At 39.0% G+C, this 18617-nt stretch overlaps 1 protein-coding gene and 1 long non-coding RNA gene across 2 annotated transcripts in view; both read right to left on the bottom strand.

Annotated features, from left to right (window-relative positions):
- LOC309628314 overlaps positions 1–18617 on the bottom strand; it is an 882984-nt gene that overhangs the window by 11516 nt on the left and 852851 nt on the right. The window lies entirely within an intron of this gene.
- Positions 1927–15334, bottom strand: LOC309628282 (17-beta-hydroxysteroid dehydrogenase 13). The gene is made up of 7 exons (XM_082391186.1): positions 14947–15334; positions 13293–13400; positions 12152–12283; positions 10534–10640; positions 8309–8446; positions 4620–4736; positions 1927–2904 (listed from the first exon to the last, which is right to left on the bottom strand). Exons 1-7 carry the CDS (start codon positions 15154–15156, stop codon positions 2814–2816), a joined length of 903 nt encoding a protein of 300 aa, XP_082247312.1. The 5' UTR covers positions 15157–15334; the 3' UTR covers positions 1927–2813.

The following is an 18617-nucleotide window of genomic DNA, read 5'->3' as shown; positions in this document are numbered from 1 at the left end:
AGGCAGATTCTCAACCACTGTGCCACCAGGGAAGCCCCCTGTAATACGTTTTTAATCGACTTATTTATATAGACAGGAACCCACAGGAAACATTTGCCCAGGGCCCTGCACACCCTAGAGTTAGCCCCGGAACTGGGATTTTGGTGTTAGTGAGTACCCTTGAGGAGATTTCTGAGATGGAGATTATCATAGTAAAACATTTAGAAGCACACCTGGAACTGACAAGGAAGAAGTCAATAGTCAAAGTATACAGGAAAAATAGGCAAAGAGAGCTTGATATTTGTGCTTCCAGGTATTGCTCTGAGTTTCACTCACAAAGGCTTAAAGCCAAAGATTGGATTAAAAAGGGAAAGTTTTTTCTTTGCATCTAACGTTGGGATTTCATTTATATGGGTCAGTTCCTAACTCAAATCCTCAGATCCTTTCTCTCACACTCAGAAAAATCAAAACTTCTTACTGTGGCCTGTGTGGTCTCCAACAGTCTGGTATCTCTTTTGGCACATCACCTACAGCACTGCCCACTTGCTCATCCACTCTGGCCTCAGTGGCCCTCATACAGTTCTTCAGAGAAGTTTGTTCCTTCGTCAGAATTTGCACTTTCCTTTCCCTAGATATTTGCACAGGCCGTACTTTCACTTCACACATATTTCTACCCAAAAATGTTAGTTCTCAGAGAGTTCTTCCTTGACTCTACTATTTTATTATTTATTTATTTATTTGGCTGGGCTGGGTCTTAGTTGCGGCACGCGAGATCTTTAGTTGCGGCATGTGGGATCTAATTCCCTGACCCGGGATCGAACCCAGGTCCCCTGCATTGGGAGCTCGGAGTCTTAACCACTGCACTACCAGGAAGTCCCAACTCTACTATTTTAGAAACTCTTTCTCATGACACCTGCAGTCTGTTGTTTGTCCTGCCTACTAGAATGTGAGCTCCATTAAGGCAAGAAGTTTGCTTTATTCACTCACGTTTCCCGGGGTCTAGAACTGTGGCTGACACTCAATAAGTATTTGTTAAGTAAATAAAAAGTAAATAAATTGAGAAAAATTGGAAACATCCTAAATGTTATATTACAAAGGAATGGTTAAATATAGTACCATTTAGTACTGTGTGCCCATGAAAAAGGATGAGGTTAAACTCTATATACTGAAAGAAAAGGCTTTGGGCATGTGTTGGTCAGTTAAAAAAGCAAGTTACAGAATATAATGCGTGTCTTGTCTTGAAACAATTTGTGTAACACATGCAGTAAAAGAATGTAATGTATTTCTCATATATGTGCTTGTGCCTGCATTAGGAAAAGATAGGAAGATTGTACATTAATAGTACATTTAGGGACTGGGATTGTGCGGGGTGGGTTTATATTTTTTACTATACATACTCCTCTTTTGAAGTTTTGTAATCATACTTTTAAAATAATACATTTTAAGGTTTCGCTCATAAAGTTCTTAGTTTTAAGGCAAACAATTAAAAGAATATCATGAACAAAAATTATTGCCAAAGTAATAAGGAAAAAAATCTTAAAACAATAGTACTCTGCTCAGTGCCTCACATACAAAGGACTCAGTAAGTTTCAGCACATACACCAACACTCTTGTCAAAGAAGTCGGAGTTGGGAGAACCCCTTGTCCCCCTCAACATCTGCAAGGTCTCTCTGCTACCACCCAGATCCTTGCTTCCTGAAGGAGGCTCACAGAGACTCAGAGATTAGAAATCAAAACTCGTCATTTTATAACTACAAGAGGTCATTTTTTAAAAGCACAACAACACATTTATCATTTGTTTTTAAGAAATTGCTTTTATTAATGATTTGTTTTTAATGAGGATAAAATAGGAGGATAGTCAATGTAAAAGCAGCCTATAACATGTGTGAAAAACACAGAAAACAAGATTATTCTTGATGTAGTTGGAATCAAATTTTTCTTTCTATTAAGAAAAAAAAAAAGACCACTTTGTTTTCCCCTCCATCTCTCAGATCCGTGGTGTACTATTAGGTAGCCAGCCTAGTTCCTTTTCCTGGGTTAGCTTTCATTTTTGAAGCTCAAAACTGTCTAAACATCTCTGGTACCAATGATATGTGAAAGCATAAACTACAAAGAAGAGGTTACCATGGGGTTAAAATTTTAGATACTCTGAGATTCAAGAGAGAGTCACCTTTTGAAATGTCATAGTATTTTAAGAGATTATGAAAAGGGCAGAAAGTGTGGCGGGTCCACTCTTGGTGGATATAAGGGACAGAATCAGGTGAGAAAGTTCTGTTTGGGGCTGATGAAAAAGGGAGAAGCTAGAGAAAGCTCCCAAACATTGAGTTTCATAGGAGTAATCTTTCTGCCTTTTGGAGCACAGCTGCCTGCTTAAACTTGATCTCTAACTTTTCACTCACACTGTGTACTTGCTGACATTCTGTGGTCTGGCTACAGTTTGGAAGACTACTTTAAGAACAGTCTTAAAACTTCCCTGTGTAAATACGTTCTTTTGGTATTTATGGTCACGGAGGTAGCTTTGTCCACCCTTAAATGGAAAGAAAAGAAATGAAATCTCTTAAAGAAAAATGACCCTTTTAAGTATGTTTATGTAAGCATAGAAGTTTTTAAGAGGCATGGAATAAAAAATAGATCTGACTATTAAAACTACATAAATAATCTCGAGAAATAGAAAGACAGGTGATTAGTCTTGTTCATTTGACCACTGCTAATGTCAAACCAATGTTTTTCATATTAATGGCATTGAAAAATGTGAAATAGAGCTTTGAAGCATTGACTCTAAACTTAGTTCCACATCATTAAGGTGCATACATCTCAGCCTGCAGCACATTTATTCATTTCATTTTGGTTTTGTGGCCAACCACTGCTTCAAATTGAATATCCTGTATGTGATTTATGGCTGCCAAGGCACGTTCAGGAAGAAATCTGTATGAAAAAAAGATGACAAAATTTCAATTTAAAATCTTTGACACCAGAGTTCTTTTTTGTTGTCAGTTAAAAATACCCTGAGAGTTATCTGGTTTGCATTTAGTTTTCTTCTGTTCTTTCTTCACATCTACCTCTCTCTTTTTTTGTGTGTCTTTTAATACTCACAGTTCAAATATTATGCAAATATAAAGAAAGCACTGATATATACCACTCTTCTCACCTCCTCATATTAGTAAACTATTACATGAAATCCTATGTGAGTAAAGACCTAAAACTGAAGATCTAGGATTATTGCTGTAACTGTCAATGAATCCTGATGCTAAGAGTTCACAGAGCAGCACCACCAGAATCCGTTCCATCTGCCTCTCCACCTCTCCTTGAGTTTTTACTGAATGTCTATTGATATTATGCCCTCTATAATAAGGTAGACTAAAGTACTTTAAAAACAGCTACTCCCTTTGAGGAGCTTATTGTTTAGCTAAGAGGCTGAACAACAGACTCAGATGGCTTCACTGTTGAATTCTACAAAATGTTTAAGAAGGAAATAATACCCATTCAACACAAGTTATTCCAGAAAAGAAGGGAATACTTTCCAACTCAGTTTATGAGGTAAGTGTTATCCTGACACAAAAATCAGACAAAGACATTACAATGCAGGGTTGGTTTAATTTTTAAAACGAGTCAGTGTAATGCACCATATGAACAAACTAAAATAGAAAGACCATAATATCTTAACATATTCAGTAAAAGCATTTGACAAAATCCGTATCTACTCTTGATGAATACGCTCATCAAAGTAGTAATAGAAGGGAACTTCTTCAACCCGATAAAGAGAAAATGAAAAAAATCTATAGCTGATATCATTCTTAATTGTGAAAGACTGACTACTTTCCTCTGAAGATCAGAAACAACACTTGGATGTGTGTTTTCACCAATCCTCTCTGACATTGCATAGGAGGTTCTAGCCAGTGTGATAAGGCTAGAAATAAAAAACATATAGACTGGAAAAAAAGAAGTAAAAGTGTCTTTATTTGCAGGAAATATGATCATCTGTGTAAAAATGTCTGTTAGAATCTACAAAAAAGCTACTAGAAGTGAGTTTAGCAAGGTTGCTAAATACAGATCAAAGTGCAAAAATCAAATATATGCTAGCAACAAACAATGGGAAATAGAAAATTTTTTAAAATGCCATTTGCAATAGCATAAAAACCATGAAATACTTTGGGATAAACCTGACAAAAGGTGTGTAAGACTTGTACACAGAAAACTACAAAATACTGTGTAGATATATTGAAAAAGATGAAAAAATAAAAAGATACCTTGTGTTCTTTGTTCTCTTGGATTTGAAGACGATATTGTTAATATGTCTGCTCTCCCCCAATTGATCTATAGATTCAATGCAGTCTTAATCAAAACCCCAGCAGGCTTCTTTATAGACCCTTTAGTTTTAGCTAGTTCACCATATTGCATTCTCTTTAAACTGTTTTTCCTTCAGTTAGAATAGTCTCTGGCAAAGACTAGGCAGAGGTGATAGATGGAGTAGAGAAAATGAATCATTCTCTTTCTAGATTGAGTAAGGTAATAGTAGAGGAAACTTAACTCTTCTCCCCAGGCATGGAGAATTTCCATGGCAACTTTCACAACTGAAAAACTCTCCATAATGATAGCTCTATCAGTGTTGTAGTATTTTAGGTGTTTTGTGCTGTACTTACTTCTCTAGTGTTAGGAAGATACTGAGATATGATGGAACAAAAATCATTTTCTTATTGGTAAGTATTCCATCTATCAAGCTTCTTGCAACTTCATTTGTCTCCAATACAGGGCATAGTCTGTGATTAAAAAAGAAAAGTTTGGTCCTTTTTGCTGTTTTTTATAATTAACAAAAGCAGGAAAATTAACTTATCTTTTCACTAGGATTTAAAAGCTTCCAGGGGCTTCCCTGGTGGCGCAGTGGTTAAGAATCCACCTGCCAATGCAGGGGACACGGGTTTGAGCTCTGGTCCAGGAAGATCCCACATGCCATGGGGCAACTAAGCCTGTGCACCACAACTACTGAGCCTGCGCTCTAGAGCCCACAGCCACAACTACTGAGCCTGCGCATCACAACTACTGAGGCCCACAAGCCTAGAGCCCGTGCTCTGCCACAAGAGAAGCCACCACAATGAGAAGGCCACGCACCACAATGAAGAGCAGCCCCCGCTCGCCGCAACTAGAGAAAGCCTGCACGCAGCAACGAAGACCCAACGGAGCCAAAAATAAAAAATAAATGAAATAAATAAATTTATTAAAAAAATAATAAAAAAATAAAAGCTTCCAGGATTCACTGCACAAATACCGCCTGCCTTCCCTCCCCCATGCCACGTTGATGTTTTATTATCACAATCTACTACTTTCACATCCAGTAGGTGTGCTTCATGGCTCACTCAGTCAAAACATCAAAATGGTGGTGAGGAATTAGATAATAGAAGAGAAGAGGAGCCAGGCAAGGAACAGTAGTGGGTAGGACTGATCAAAGGATAGAAAGGAAACATCTGGCATCTTTCTTCAGGGCTTGTTAGATATGAGATGAGAAATCTATAGCTAAGTACACTTGCTTTCTTCTTATGAGAAGAGAAATCTATAGCTAAGTACACTTGCTTTCTTGTGGAGGTATCCCACAAAGCTGGATTGTTTTGAGGGCATTTAGTACTTGAAATTCACTGCTGACTTGCCTATGCTGAAGTTTCATGAGAGTTCAAGACATGCATAGGGAGTATTACATTACAACTAGAGGTGTGACCTTGCTTATACTGAAGACTGTATACGTGGGTTCTTGAGAAGTATTCATAACCACAGGCCAGTATAGAATGCCCATTAATGCAAGATGATGACAGGAAATTAAAATGTAAATGGATTGAAAGTATTGCACCAAAGTTAAGTTGTCTAGGCATAGGCTGAATGGCTTAGTGAATACAAAGGTTGTGCGGAGGAGTTAAGTAAGTAGTGGCTGTTATAACTTCCTTCCCTGAGATATCATGTGATTTACTTCCGATTATTATGTGATTGAGGTTTCCATGACTTTGAGTGGCAAGCCAGCAGAGAGTAATACAAATCAATAGTTTTCTAAATTATTGGGTACTACTTCTTCCCTCCCTGATTTCCCCTACCTGGGTCTATCAACCCTGTCTCTGAGCCAAGCCTCACATTAGTATATGGACATGTTAGCCTTTGCCAAGGAAGTTCAGAATCAGGTAGTCTGGGTGAGACCAATTCCAAATTTTCAGCATTGCCTGGGTCAGTCCCCCAGTCATCCCCAGGAACCCACATACCCGAGGTTATATTAGCCTTACTCTTGTCATCTATTTTGCCTTCCCCTCTGGAAGACCTGGTACTCTGGGCTCACACTATGCCTGAATGCTTACCAAGAGGATTTGTATTGGGCCCAATTTCCTATTTAAGAAAACTGAGCCCAGAGTCCCAATTATATCATTGTATTTACTTACGTACAGTACCGTGTACTTGTTAAGTACTTGTGTTCTAACACAGTTAAGGACTCAACTGCCAGGGAGTGGCTACAGCTCTGGAGATGACGCAGCTAATTCAGAGTTTCAGAGTCCATAGCTTCAGATGAGGCTGAGCTTAAAAGGGAATTTGTTAGCTCCTTTGAATGACTATATTTAGGACTAATTCCTTTCCAATAATAAATTGGCTTCAGATTAGCAAGCTCAGTATATTTTGTTAACCTGTAGCAGAATGTTTATTAGAATCGAGGCAAATTGTGAAGCAGGTGTATTAATTTTAGGGTCCTTATCCTCACCTTTCCGCTTTTTTCCTCTCTTTTCAGGGCCAATTTCTCCTCTCTTATCGTCTCAAATCCTCCTTTACCAGAAACAAAGTACTTGGTCAAGAAATTCACCTTGGACTTCCCTGGTGGTGCAGTGGTTAAGAATCTGCCTGCCAACGCAGGGGACACGGGTTCGAGCCCTGGTCCGCGAAGATCCCACATGCTGTGGAGCAGCTAAGCCCACGTGCCACAACTACTGAGCCTGTGTTTTAGAGCCCGTGCGCCACAACTACCGAGCTCTCGTGCCACAACTACTGAAGCCCGTGTGCCTCGAACCCGTGCTCCGCAACAAGAGAAGCCACCACAACGAGAAGCCCGCGCACCGCAATGAAGAGCAGCCCCTGCTCGCCGCAACTAGAGAAAGCCCGCGCGCATCAATGGAAGACCCAATGCAGCCAAAAATAAATAAATAAATTAATTTTAAAAAAAAGAAAAGGTCTCAGTTTAAAAAAAAAAAAAAAGGGGCTTCCCTGGCGGTGCAGTGGTTGAGAATCCGCCTGCCAATGCAGGGCACACGGGTTCGAGCCCTGGTCCGGAAAGATCCCACATGCCGCGGAGCAACTGGGCCCGTGAGCCACAACTACTGAGTCTGCTCGTCTGGAGCCTGTGCTCCGCAACAAGAGGGGCCGCGATAGTGAGAGGCCCGAGCACCGCGATGAAGAGTGGCCCCCGCTTGCCGCAACTGGAGAAAGCCCTCGCACAGAAACGAAGACCCAACACAGCTAAAAATAAATAAATTTATTAAAAAAAAAAAAAAAAAAGAAATTCACCGTGACTGAGGGGTTAAAGACTCAGCTTACTGCCGCTTCTAGGAACATTTGCATTTTAAAGGAGGACAGGGTGGTAGCCATGATCAAATGCATGTGGTTATATTTACTATGTCAATGTTTTCCAAACCTGCCTCCAGAGTTACCTGGTTTCCTTGTAAACAAAGCAAAACAAAGCAAAACATTCTTGGAGCTCGTTTCACTCTACTGAATCAGAATCTCTAAGGAAGAGCCTAAGAACATTTATTTTTTATGTAAGCGCAGTGATGATGCTTAGGATCAGGCAAGTTTGGAAGATGTTGGAGTGCTTTGTGCTAGCACTGCGGGCCAGTGCTGTCGAATGTGGAAACGGGGCATATACCTGTGCCTTTCCATACTCTATTGAGGAGGATGAACCGCGAGCGGGAGGAGGGAGGTGAGGTAACATTCGTTTTGGGGGTGTGGTTTCCAGGAGAGGACACTCTTGCCATCACCCCCGAAGCACACCTCTCCATCCTGCCCACCCCCATTCTCACTCCCTCTTAACACCTGCGTGTGTGTTGAGTCTTTCACCTGGACACGAATAAATAGCCAATGCCTGATTCATTGGCAGCTGATCACTCCTACTAGTCCCTAATGCATTTTCCCCCTTTGTTCATCTAATTTCAAAGTGAAAACGTAAAGGCAATACAATAACATTAAGAAAAAATGCTTTTCCTTCTTCGTTTTTTTGTTTTCTGTTTTCTGAGTTGACCCACCTAAAAATTTCTCATGTAGATTTCATACCAATTTCTCATGCCATATTTCCATCTTAACTTGATTTTGACCTTACCTTGTGCTTGGGTTTTTGGTGAACCCGGTATTCACAAAAACTGGGCAGAGACACGAGGTTTTGATACCCGTTTTTCCCAAGGCTTCAAATTCTGATGTCAGAGCTCGGTGGAAGCCAACAGCAGCAAATTTGCTGGAACTGTAAGAGAATTATCCACCCCTGTTAGCTAAGGGAAAGTGAAACATTCCTCAGCTTTCTGTGAGAGGAAAATGTTGATTTTGTTTGAGAACAAATAAAAGCCAAACCCCCAAATCTTCCACGTGGTCATCTATTTTCATTTACATTTTCTTATCTGATTTCACTGAATTCTGAATGTACCAATGTTTTTATTAGCGGTGATAACAATAGAACAAATTCTAATAACTTTGATTGACTTGCTTACTGCTCATTCTACCTATAAGGTTTTTCCATTCAATCTTTAAACTGTTTTCTAATCAGTTTTTACTGCTGTTTTTATTTTTAAAAATATGAATCAGGAAAATCATGTTTAGAAAAACTATGTAACTAATATCTGTATTAACAAACTTCTGTGGGACTCTACACATATCTCCTCTCTCTCTTGATAGTTTCTCTTTTGAAATGTGGAGTTCACTTTGGCTTCTTAATTTCATTGTGAAGATTTGGAGTAAAAAGACTTCAGGTGGTGTGGGTGTGTTAGTGTGTGTAACATTCAACATACTACTTTGTCTTCTTCCTTTGATTTTCTGATCTTTAAAATGCTGGTAATAGGGACTTCCCTGGTGGTCCAGTGGTTAAGACTCTGAGCTTCCAGTGCAGGGGGTGCAGGTTTGATCCTGAGTTGGGGAACTAAGATCCCACATGCCACACAGTGCAGCCAAAAAACAAAAAAATAAAATAAAATTCATTTATAAAAAGATGCTGGTAATAAAATATAGAGCCATCTTGAGGATTAAATCAAATAGCATATGCATAATAACTTTATTACCTATAAGGAGCTATGTAATGTTAATTGTATTTTTGACCCAAATGACAAGAACCATAAAGTTAAAGGCGGGCTGCTCTCTTAAAGGAAAAGAAAAAAGGAAAACTATTATTACATTGGGTTTCCACATTTCTAAACATTAAAACAATATTAAATGTTTAATCTGTGAAATTCTGATTTGTGTTTTAAGATGCTAGAGGCAGCTTGAAACAACCATATGTATGTGCAAGGACACCTTAACCTACAGTGAAAATTAACTACATCTGTGACTACATTTGGTGTCAGAAATAATTTGGTCCGTGACCAAATTCAACCTTGAACATGGATGTGTAGGTAAGTAATAAACCAACTAACTACCCACCCCCATCCCCACCCACTGATACACATGTATTGGCTGTTACAAAAAGAATTGGCCAAAACGTTAACAAATTAAATTTTTCTATGAGGTTGATATAAGACCAGAATAAGGAAATGAGATGCCATTGAAGGAGTGTATGAAGAAAAGATATTTTGCAAATAGTGTGTCTTTAGGGAGTTCCCACCTTCGTCTCTTTATGTCCTTGGTAGAGCATGGAATATGCTATCTGCATCTTTTAATACGGTAAAGGCTTTCTCTCAATCCCTCTCTGTCTCTCTGTCTCTCTCTCTCACACACACACACACACACACACACACACACAATCTTTCATGGCACAAGCACACTGGAAAACGTTTTGATCCAGGAGCCACTCTGTTTAGCTTATCTTGGGCATGCAGGCCATGGCATAGATTTGTGTTCATTTGGACTTCCTTATATTTTGCTTCTTAGTCTGTGAGTTCCTTCTTTCTTTTTTTTTTTTTTTTTAGTTCCTTATTTCCTTTATGAGCATCTACTCATTCCAGGATACAATGGAAACATGCTTGGCATTACTGTTTTCTTTCATTGCTCTGTGGAGGAGTTCTCAGAAATCCAAAAATATTTTAAATGATTTTTCATTTAAAACCAGTTTCATTGTTTTAGGAGAAGTCATTTTTAAGAGTTTATTCTAAACTACTGTATACATTCTGTAAATCCAAATTATCTGCTATGAGATTCTTTTTAGCTTTTATTTTTTGCAAGGCATTTGACTTTTTGTTCTAAGAAGATTCAAAAATGAAGAAAACACAATTCTAGCTCTCCAAAAATAAATAAAGAAAATAAAGAAAAATTAAACAAATTACCTGTTATGAGGACTGGAATCTGAGGTCTAATAAAACCTTAAAAGTATAAAAATATATAGCACTGCTAGAAAGTAATACTTACCAATATGGAATAATATAAGGAATCACTCCGTGGCCGCATACTGAAGCCACTGTGACAATGTGTCCATGGTTTCTCTGCATCATCGCTGGAAGAAGTGCCTTTGTGATCTTCAGGATCATTGCAGAACCAAAAGAAACGATGACACAGGTGTTAAGTTTCCAAATTAGGTAGTTTTATTTTTAAGACAAAATGTCATTTGAGACAACTTTTTCGATGAAATGAAATACGTGCCAAGATTCCATGATTACTTCTCCACCGATGACAGAAATGAAAAAAAGATTAAAACGATTGTTTTGAGCTGGCATTGAGTGTTGTGCACTGCATATCACATGCCAAGAACTCATCTTAATATCCCTCTTCTTCCCTTCAGAGGGAATCAAATATCTCTTTTATGGATCCATCATCTAAACAATATTATTAAGGGAAAAATTCAGAGTTTTCAGAGCTGAGAAAATTCCATATGGTAATCTGGTATCATGTGATTTTTTTGTTTGTTTGTTTGGGGCTTTATCTTTCTGATGAGAAGAGTTAAAATCTTGTGTACCTATATCAAGTTGAGTAGAAAAAGCTGAGTCCTGTACTGACCCATGGTCATTATGCATCATGATTAGATTTAGTATCTCCCTATTTGTAATACTGTGCATTATATGTTGATGTTACAGGAAACAAAAAGTCTTTCTTTACCTCCAAAAAGCTTTACTGTTTGGTGAGAAATATCAATATTATTTTATGAGAATTTTATAAACCCACCCTATGGACCCTGTGCAAATTCATAGAGCCAAGAACTGCCAAACCAAGTCACCTCCAAATTCCTGACCCACAGAAACCGTGAGAGGAATATGAACATTTATTCTGGCTTTAATCCACTAAGTTTTGATATAATTGTTATGCAGCTGTAGACAACGAATACATGGGGTCTCTAAGTAGTTTGGTGGGCATAATAATTAATTCTCATTAGCATGTGTGAGAGGCTTGGGAAAATGGGGGAACACATCTCTTTTTTTCTTCTCTCTTCCAGAATCCAGATCTGTCCTATGTTCTACACTAATATTGAGGCACTGGAAGATTAATTCATATAAAAGCTCTCTACAAAGATATTTCAGTCTCTCACAAAACCAAACAATTATAAGAGGTCTGTAGAGCCTTATCTCTAAGCTCCAGCCTGACCTAGAGCTTTGCTCAGAGTTCCAGCCAGAAGAACCCCCAACCCCTATATAACCCAAGTAGTGAGTTCTTTGTCCTTTCTGTTCTAAAATTCCATGACATGAGGTCACAAGTGAATGTACACTGTATGTATTTTCTCTAAAGCACTGAAAAGGTGTACACTGACAATCCTTAGGAAAGCTCCATGAATATTTTTTGAGCGCCCAGTACATGCCAGGCTTTGTGTTAGGTACTGGTGGATAAGGCAGACTAACTAGCCTACATTCTGGTGAGTCGTGTCCCCTTGAAATCTGTGCCCTTCTGTCAGAGACACGAATATTGGATGATTGTTGTTTTAAGGCAAAGATATGGAGTTTTCCATCCAGAAGGATGTGAACTCAATTATGAACTTCATGTACCTTAAGAGGAGTTGTCAGACATACACAAACTAGGAATATTTCTGACTCACGCTCACCCAAAAATGTCCTAGGATGTTGACCTCAAAAGTTTTGGTAATCTCTTCATCCTTTGTACTAAGAAGGTCAGCTGGATATATTGCCCCAGCATTATTCACCACAATAGTTACATCACCCACCTCTTTCTTCACCTGTTGAAATAGAAAGAACACATTCATTGGGTGTAGTATCGAAACTCAAAGTTTTGGGGCTGATATCATCCAGGGATTAGATTCTTTATTCTGTTTGATGAGATCTCTCAGAGTTCAGGCAGGAAAGAGCTTTAGTCCAAAGAGTGGTTGCCAAGGGGACACTGTCATAAAGCTGGGGTAAACTGTTTTTTTAACATCTAAATTTCAGTACCCAGTACATCATAGATATTTTTTGAAACTTACCAATAAAATGAAATTAATGTTTGTGTTGATTGATATATCTGTTCTAACCAAATATTTTAAAAGTGCTAATTGAGTAATCCTGTTTTCACTACTTACTAGCTACATGACCTTGGTCTGACATATCAGTTCTTACCAAATATTTTTAAAGTACTAATTGAGTAATCCTGGCTCTGCCACCTACTAGCTACATGACCTTGGTCTGGCTTAAACCCTCTGAATCTGTTTGCTCACCTGTCAAGTGAGGTTAAGAGGGTTATTGTAGGGATTAAATCAAAGGGTACAACCATTTTCAGAGTGCTTGGTCCATTGTATTTGATATTTACCCTTAAAAATTGTTATAATAATTATTAATATTATATTTTCTATGGAAGATTAGATTGGCACTAACATAAATAAAATCTCAAAGAGGAAATATTTAAAGGAAAAAATAAAGGAATTACTGCAAAAGTAATAGGACTAAAATGAAAGTAGAAAGTTATCCTTTTCCCTGGTGATAAATCTTTTCTCTGTCACTCTGTACAGCTGCTCAAACTTCTGACCAGAATGAAATCGATTAATAATATGAAACAATAATAATAGGCAGAGTTGAGTGGATTATATGGAAGGAAAAGTTCTATGTCCTTCCTTGTTCACACAACTACCTCAATTAGCAAAGGCTAAAAAAAAAACAAATCTAATTTAAATTAGGTAGTCATAAAGAACCTTTTCATATTCCATGTAAGGGGACACAAAATTACGGGAAGAAATTTGTATTTTGAAGTCTCACCTGGTTTACAGAGTCATAAATCTCTTCTCTGTTACTGCAGTCTACCACAAACACATGTGTAATGGCCCCTAGTTTTCTGCATTCAGCTGCAGTTTCCTCAACGCCATGCTGTAATTGGAAAAAACAAATGCCAAAAGATGTAGGTCAGTGAGGGGACAAAAGTGAGGGAGAAAGCATTGGACAAGAAATTTTTTTTAAGATTAAAATTCACGTCCAAAATGTCCCACTTGTTTGTAAGCAAACTTCCTGAGAGGCACCGCTTGCCTAACTTGCAGAGATTATACCTGGCTTTTCTGCCAGGGAAGGCTCATGTTAGTCTCACGTGTTTTCACTTGTTTTGCTACATTCTCATAGCTTAAAGAACATGCTTGAAAGATGTTGCTCTTTGTGCTATCATGAAAGGAGATGTTTGAGTATGGAGAAGAATACTCAACAATATATTTAACATATGCTTGTTGAGCACCAACTATGTAATAGGCAGTAAAGCACCTAGCAGATTGTAAAAATTTTAGGATTGCGTGCATGTGAGAGAAGGCACAAAGAAATTCTGTCACATATTCTTCTTAGTTTTTTATTTGGTTTTTGCCTTGCCAGACCTTTAAAAAATACATTCCTAGCTCAACAGTCTGCTCTGGGGCCAGGTTTGGTCCATTGGCTGTAGTTTGCTAACCCCTGTTCTTGCCTATCCTGTGAGGTATTGGGTTGGCCAAAAAGTTCGAGTTTTTCTGTAAGATGTTCTGTTCGGTTTTTCTGTACGATGTTCTTTCTGTTACAGAACATCGTACAGAAAAACCCAAACGAACTTTTTGGCCAACCCAATATTATCCCCATTTCAGATAAGGAAACTGAGGCTGAGAGAAATTGTCTGCTCAATTTAAACAGTTTGGAAGTACCCTGGCTCCTGAGTTTATGTTATCAAACCTGCATATCATGGCATAAAAATCACTGCTAAGGTCTCAGTTATGTTCCCTTCATCAAACCATCCTGATGGGGACTTCCCTGGTGGTTCAGTGGTAAAGAATCTGTCTTCCAATGCAGGGGACGCGGGTTCGATCCCTGGTAAGGGAACTAGGATCCCACATGCCGAATGGCAACTGAGCCCTTGCGCTACAACTACTGAGCTTGTGCGCCTTTACTAGAGAACCTGCGTGCAGACTACAGGGTCCACATGCCCTGGAACCCGTGCGCCACAACTATAGAGCCCATGAGCCCTGGAGCCTGTGCACCACAACTAGAGAGAGAAAACCTGCATGCCACAACTAGAGAGAAGCCCGCACGCAGCAATGAAAGGTCCCACATGCCTCAATGAAGATTCCGAGCCACAACTAAGACCTGGCACAGCCAAAAATAAATAAATAAATAAATAAATAAATAATAAATCTTAAAAAAAAAAAAGCTATTGGGTGCCATGACCATAGTCCTCTTCCAACTCGCTCTCTGCAACTAGATGTGATGGGTAATATGACACTTGTACTTTAAACAACACCAACAACAAAAAACCCATCCTGATGCATATGTAGAGTAAGGCTCCAGGGAATTTAGTTACCAAACTTTGAGAAAGAAAAATACAAATATAAGCAAATGTTAAGTCAGATAAGTTTTTAAACACCTGTCTCACTTGTAACTTTAAAAGGTGGGTAAATGAATCCAGTACCTTATTAATATCCCACAGAACCAGTCTGCTCTTCCGTTTTGCAAATTCATAGGCAGTTTGCCTTCCTATTCCATGCCCAGCTCCTGTAATGAGAACAATCTCCCCAGCCACAGATTTTCTCCTCTGGGGAATGAAAACCTTCACCAAGGATTCTAAGTAGGAGTAGATGATGATGATGAGAAGCAGGAGGAGATCCAAGATAATATTCATGGCTCTGCTCTGCACTCTTCTCCTCTGGTTCAGTCCCTGTCTATTCCCAGCAAAGAGCCACCCTCTTCAGAGAGCTGCAGGGAAGAGCTGTGTTCCAGGTGTTGATGGGACTGGCAGAGGTAAGCTACATTTGCAGGCAGGCTTTGTCCATGTGTTCTAACGCGTTAGATACACTTTGAGCTTTTGAAGTGGTATCAATTGCTAGTAAAACCTTGGCACGGGGACAAGGGAACTCCAGAGAAAGTCCTCTCTGGATTTACTTTTTGGTTGTTGTTGTTTAATACTATATTTTATTAGTTTTCAAGCACTGATTTGACATCTATACCTTGATTTAAAAGTTTATATTTTATTTTGTATTCAGCTCATACTCAAGTTTAAAATGAATGCAAGCATAATATAGGGCATAAGTTATTTAAAAGTAAAGCATTTATCATTGGAGTGAAATCAGGTCATGGGATTTATGGTAGCTAACAGTTCAATGAAATGGTGCCCTCTTACTGTATCTATCATTCCATTTCTCTACATTTGCACCTCCGTCATCCATGCCTAGTCCCATGTGCTAATTGCTATTACATTCCACAGCAAAGGCATAGTTTTAAACTTCCTCTACTTTCAGGAGGCACACTTTTCTTGCAGTTCAGTTTATGAACAAAAATGATCAATATTGGGGCTTCCCTGGTGGCGCAGTGGTTAAGAATCCGCCTGCCAATGCAGGGGACACGGGTTCGAGCCCTGGTCTGGGAAGATCCCACATGCTGCGGAGTAACTAAGCCCGTGCGCCACAACTACTGAGCCTGCGCTCTAGAGCCACAACTACTGGAGCCCGCGCACCTAGAGCCCGTGCTCCGCAACAATAGAAGCCACCGCAATGAGAGGCCCACGCACCGCAACGAAGAGTAGCCCCTGCTCTCCGCAACAAGAGAAAAACCCACACGCAGTAACAAAGACCCAACACAACCAAAAATAAAAAAAATAAAATAAAATAAATTTATTTTTAAAAAGATCAATATTTATTACTGTAGGGAAATCAATACTCTGATTTATTTGCCCAAAGTTAATTAGGACCAATTCTTTTTATTCTGCTAATAAAAAAACTCACTTTTTTAAATTCAGGAGAAACATTAGCACCTTTTATCCTTCTTAAGCAGCTCTCTGGCATAATATGGACTTACTTTCTGAGAAGCAGTTCTGTTCTATGTTTCACCATGGCAACTGAAAAAAAGATGCACAACCTAAAAAATGAGAATTATGTTTTATTTGGTGGCCTCACTGAGGACTACAGCCTGATGTTATACCCTCTCAGACAGTGTACTGCTCCAAAGAGGTAAAGGAGGAGCTGATAGGGATAGAGTAGGATAATCAAATAGTTAGCTTAGGGAATTCCCTGGCGGTCCAGTGGTTAGGACTCTGTGCTTTCACTGCCGAGGGCGCAGGTTCAATCCCTGGTCGGGGAACTAAGATCCCGCACGTTGCATGGTGCAGCCAAAAAAAAAAAAAAAAAAAAAAATTAGTTTAGAAGTCCCACTAGGGGACTGTAGATAGAGAGGGAACTTTAGGGGGCTTTGGGAAACCACAGTAAGTTAACGATCACTCAAGAAAGCAATGGGAAAATCTTGAAACTTTGTGGGCTTGCTTGACTTGTGAAACAGAGCAAATCGCTTAGCAGCAAAGCCAGACAGGCTTGCTTAGCAACAAAACCATGCAATGGAGGCATGAGTCATGCCTGAAGACGATAAAACAATAGTGGAAAAATAAGGCCTACATCCCGCCCAGTGAATGTCAACAAGTTAATGACTCCCTAGGACATGCTCTCTTCACACATAAAAAGCAGTAATTTGGGAAAGGTGACACTTCAAAGTGAAAGACTGTCATTATACTGAGACCTGAAATAATTTTTCCATAGCACCATGACAGTCCCGGATGGGCCACATAGTGCCAAAAACTGCCCCACCCAGCAGGTAGGAGGAGTTGATGGAAGACTCAAAGAAGGAGGAAGAAGATGGTCTCCCCCCACCACCCCCCGCCCCCGCCTGCCTTCTCCTTTGATTACAAAAATGTAACCCACTAATGCTTGCTTGCCTGCCTGTTTGTTTGTAAGCCTCACAAGTGTCCTATTCTAATAAATCACTTCTTATCTATCACTTTGCCTCTTGCTGAATTCTTTCTATGCTGAGACAAAAAGAGCGAGAGCTCCTCCGAGCCACACCCCACCCCCCCACCCTGAGATGCATTTCTGTGGTTTCAGAGCCAGGATATATAGTAGTTTTTGCTGGGAAAAAAATGTAGTCGAACATCAAAGTTTATTGTTAATCACAAAAAACAGACATCTCAAGTTAATAATTTTAGTGCTTTTCCATGTATGGGAAGATGCAAGAATCTGGGCTCCTTGACATTAGTCCTTTGATATGCATCTTAACTATTTTGGGCCAGTGTCCTGTCTTTCTGTATCCTGAATTCCCCTCAAGGTGCATGGTTGGGCAGCTGCAGTGGCTGATGGCTTGATGGAGAGCAACATTCATTGTTTATGAAATGGCAGGCAACAATTCTTTGTCCACAACCATGAAGTTTTACCTCTAGAAATAATCCTAGAGATACTGCATCAGCTAATGGTCGCTTGGTATCTCTCTGTGAAATGTTTTTGGTTTTGTTTTGTTTTTTAATGCAGGAAAAGAAGAAAGTAGAGATATTATCTTAAGGAATCTTAAAGCATGGACTAACCAAGCTTAGTTTGATTGATTTATTCATAAAAGCTCAGTATCAGTCTCAATTTGCTAATCATTTTACATGAGATGCCTATTTCCCTGAAAACCTCTTGTGTTTGGGGGAGATTATAAGTTATATCAGTTCCCTTTGTGATAATTTGGAAAAGAGCATTAGACCAAGAGCCAGAAGTATTCACTTACAAGGGGTGTGACTTCCAATACCTCAAAAGTGGAAACAACTTAAGTGTTCATCAATGGATAAATGGATAAACAAAATGTGATATATGCCTACATAAGGGAACAAAATTTTCCACCCCAAAATGTGTCTCCTTGGCATGAAGATTAATTTAGGCTGATTATTTTTAAGAAACAGAAGACTTGGGAATTCTTTCTTTTTACTTCCCCACAAGCTGCCTAAAGAATTTAGATAAAGGGCCTATTCCCAGAAGACGTGCTAAATATATACAATGGAATATTACTCAGCCATAAAAACTAATGAAATGTTGCCATTTGCAGCAACATGGAGGACCTGGAGGATATCATACTAAGTGAATTAAGTCAAACAGAGAAAGACAAATATTATGTGATATCACTTATATGTGGAATCTAAAAATAATACAAATGAATTTAGTTGCAAAACAGAAACAGACTCACAGATATAGAAAATAAACTTTTGGTTACCAAAGGGGAAAGGACAGGGAGGGATAAATTAGGAGTATGAGTTTAATAGTACACACTACTATATATGAAATAGATAAA

Source organism: Balaenoptera borealis (assembly GCF_965194805.1).
Source record: "Balaenoptera borealis genome assembly, chromosome: 4".
In the NCBI taxonomy this organism is placed as follows: Eukaryota; Metazoa; Chordata; class Mammalia; order Artiodactyla; family Balaenopteridae; genus Balaenoptera; species Balaenoptera borealis.
The sequence above is the reverse complement of the archived record's forward strand: the minus strand, read 5'-3'. Positions and strand labels throughout refer to the sequence as shown.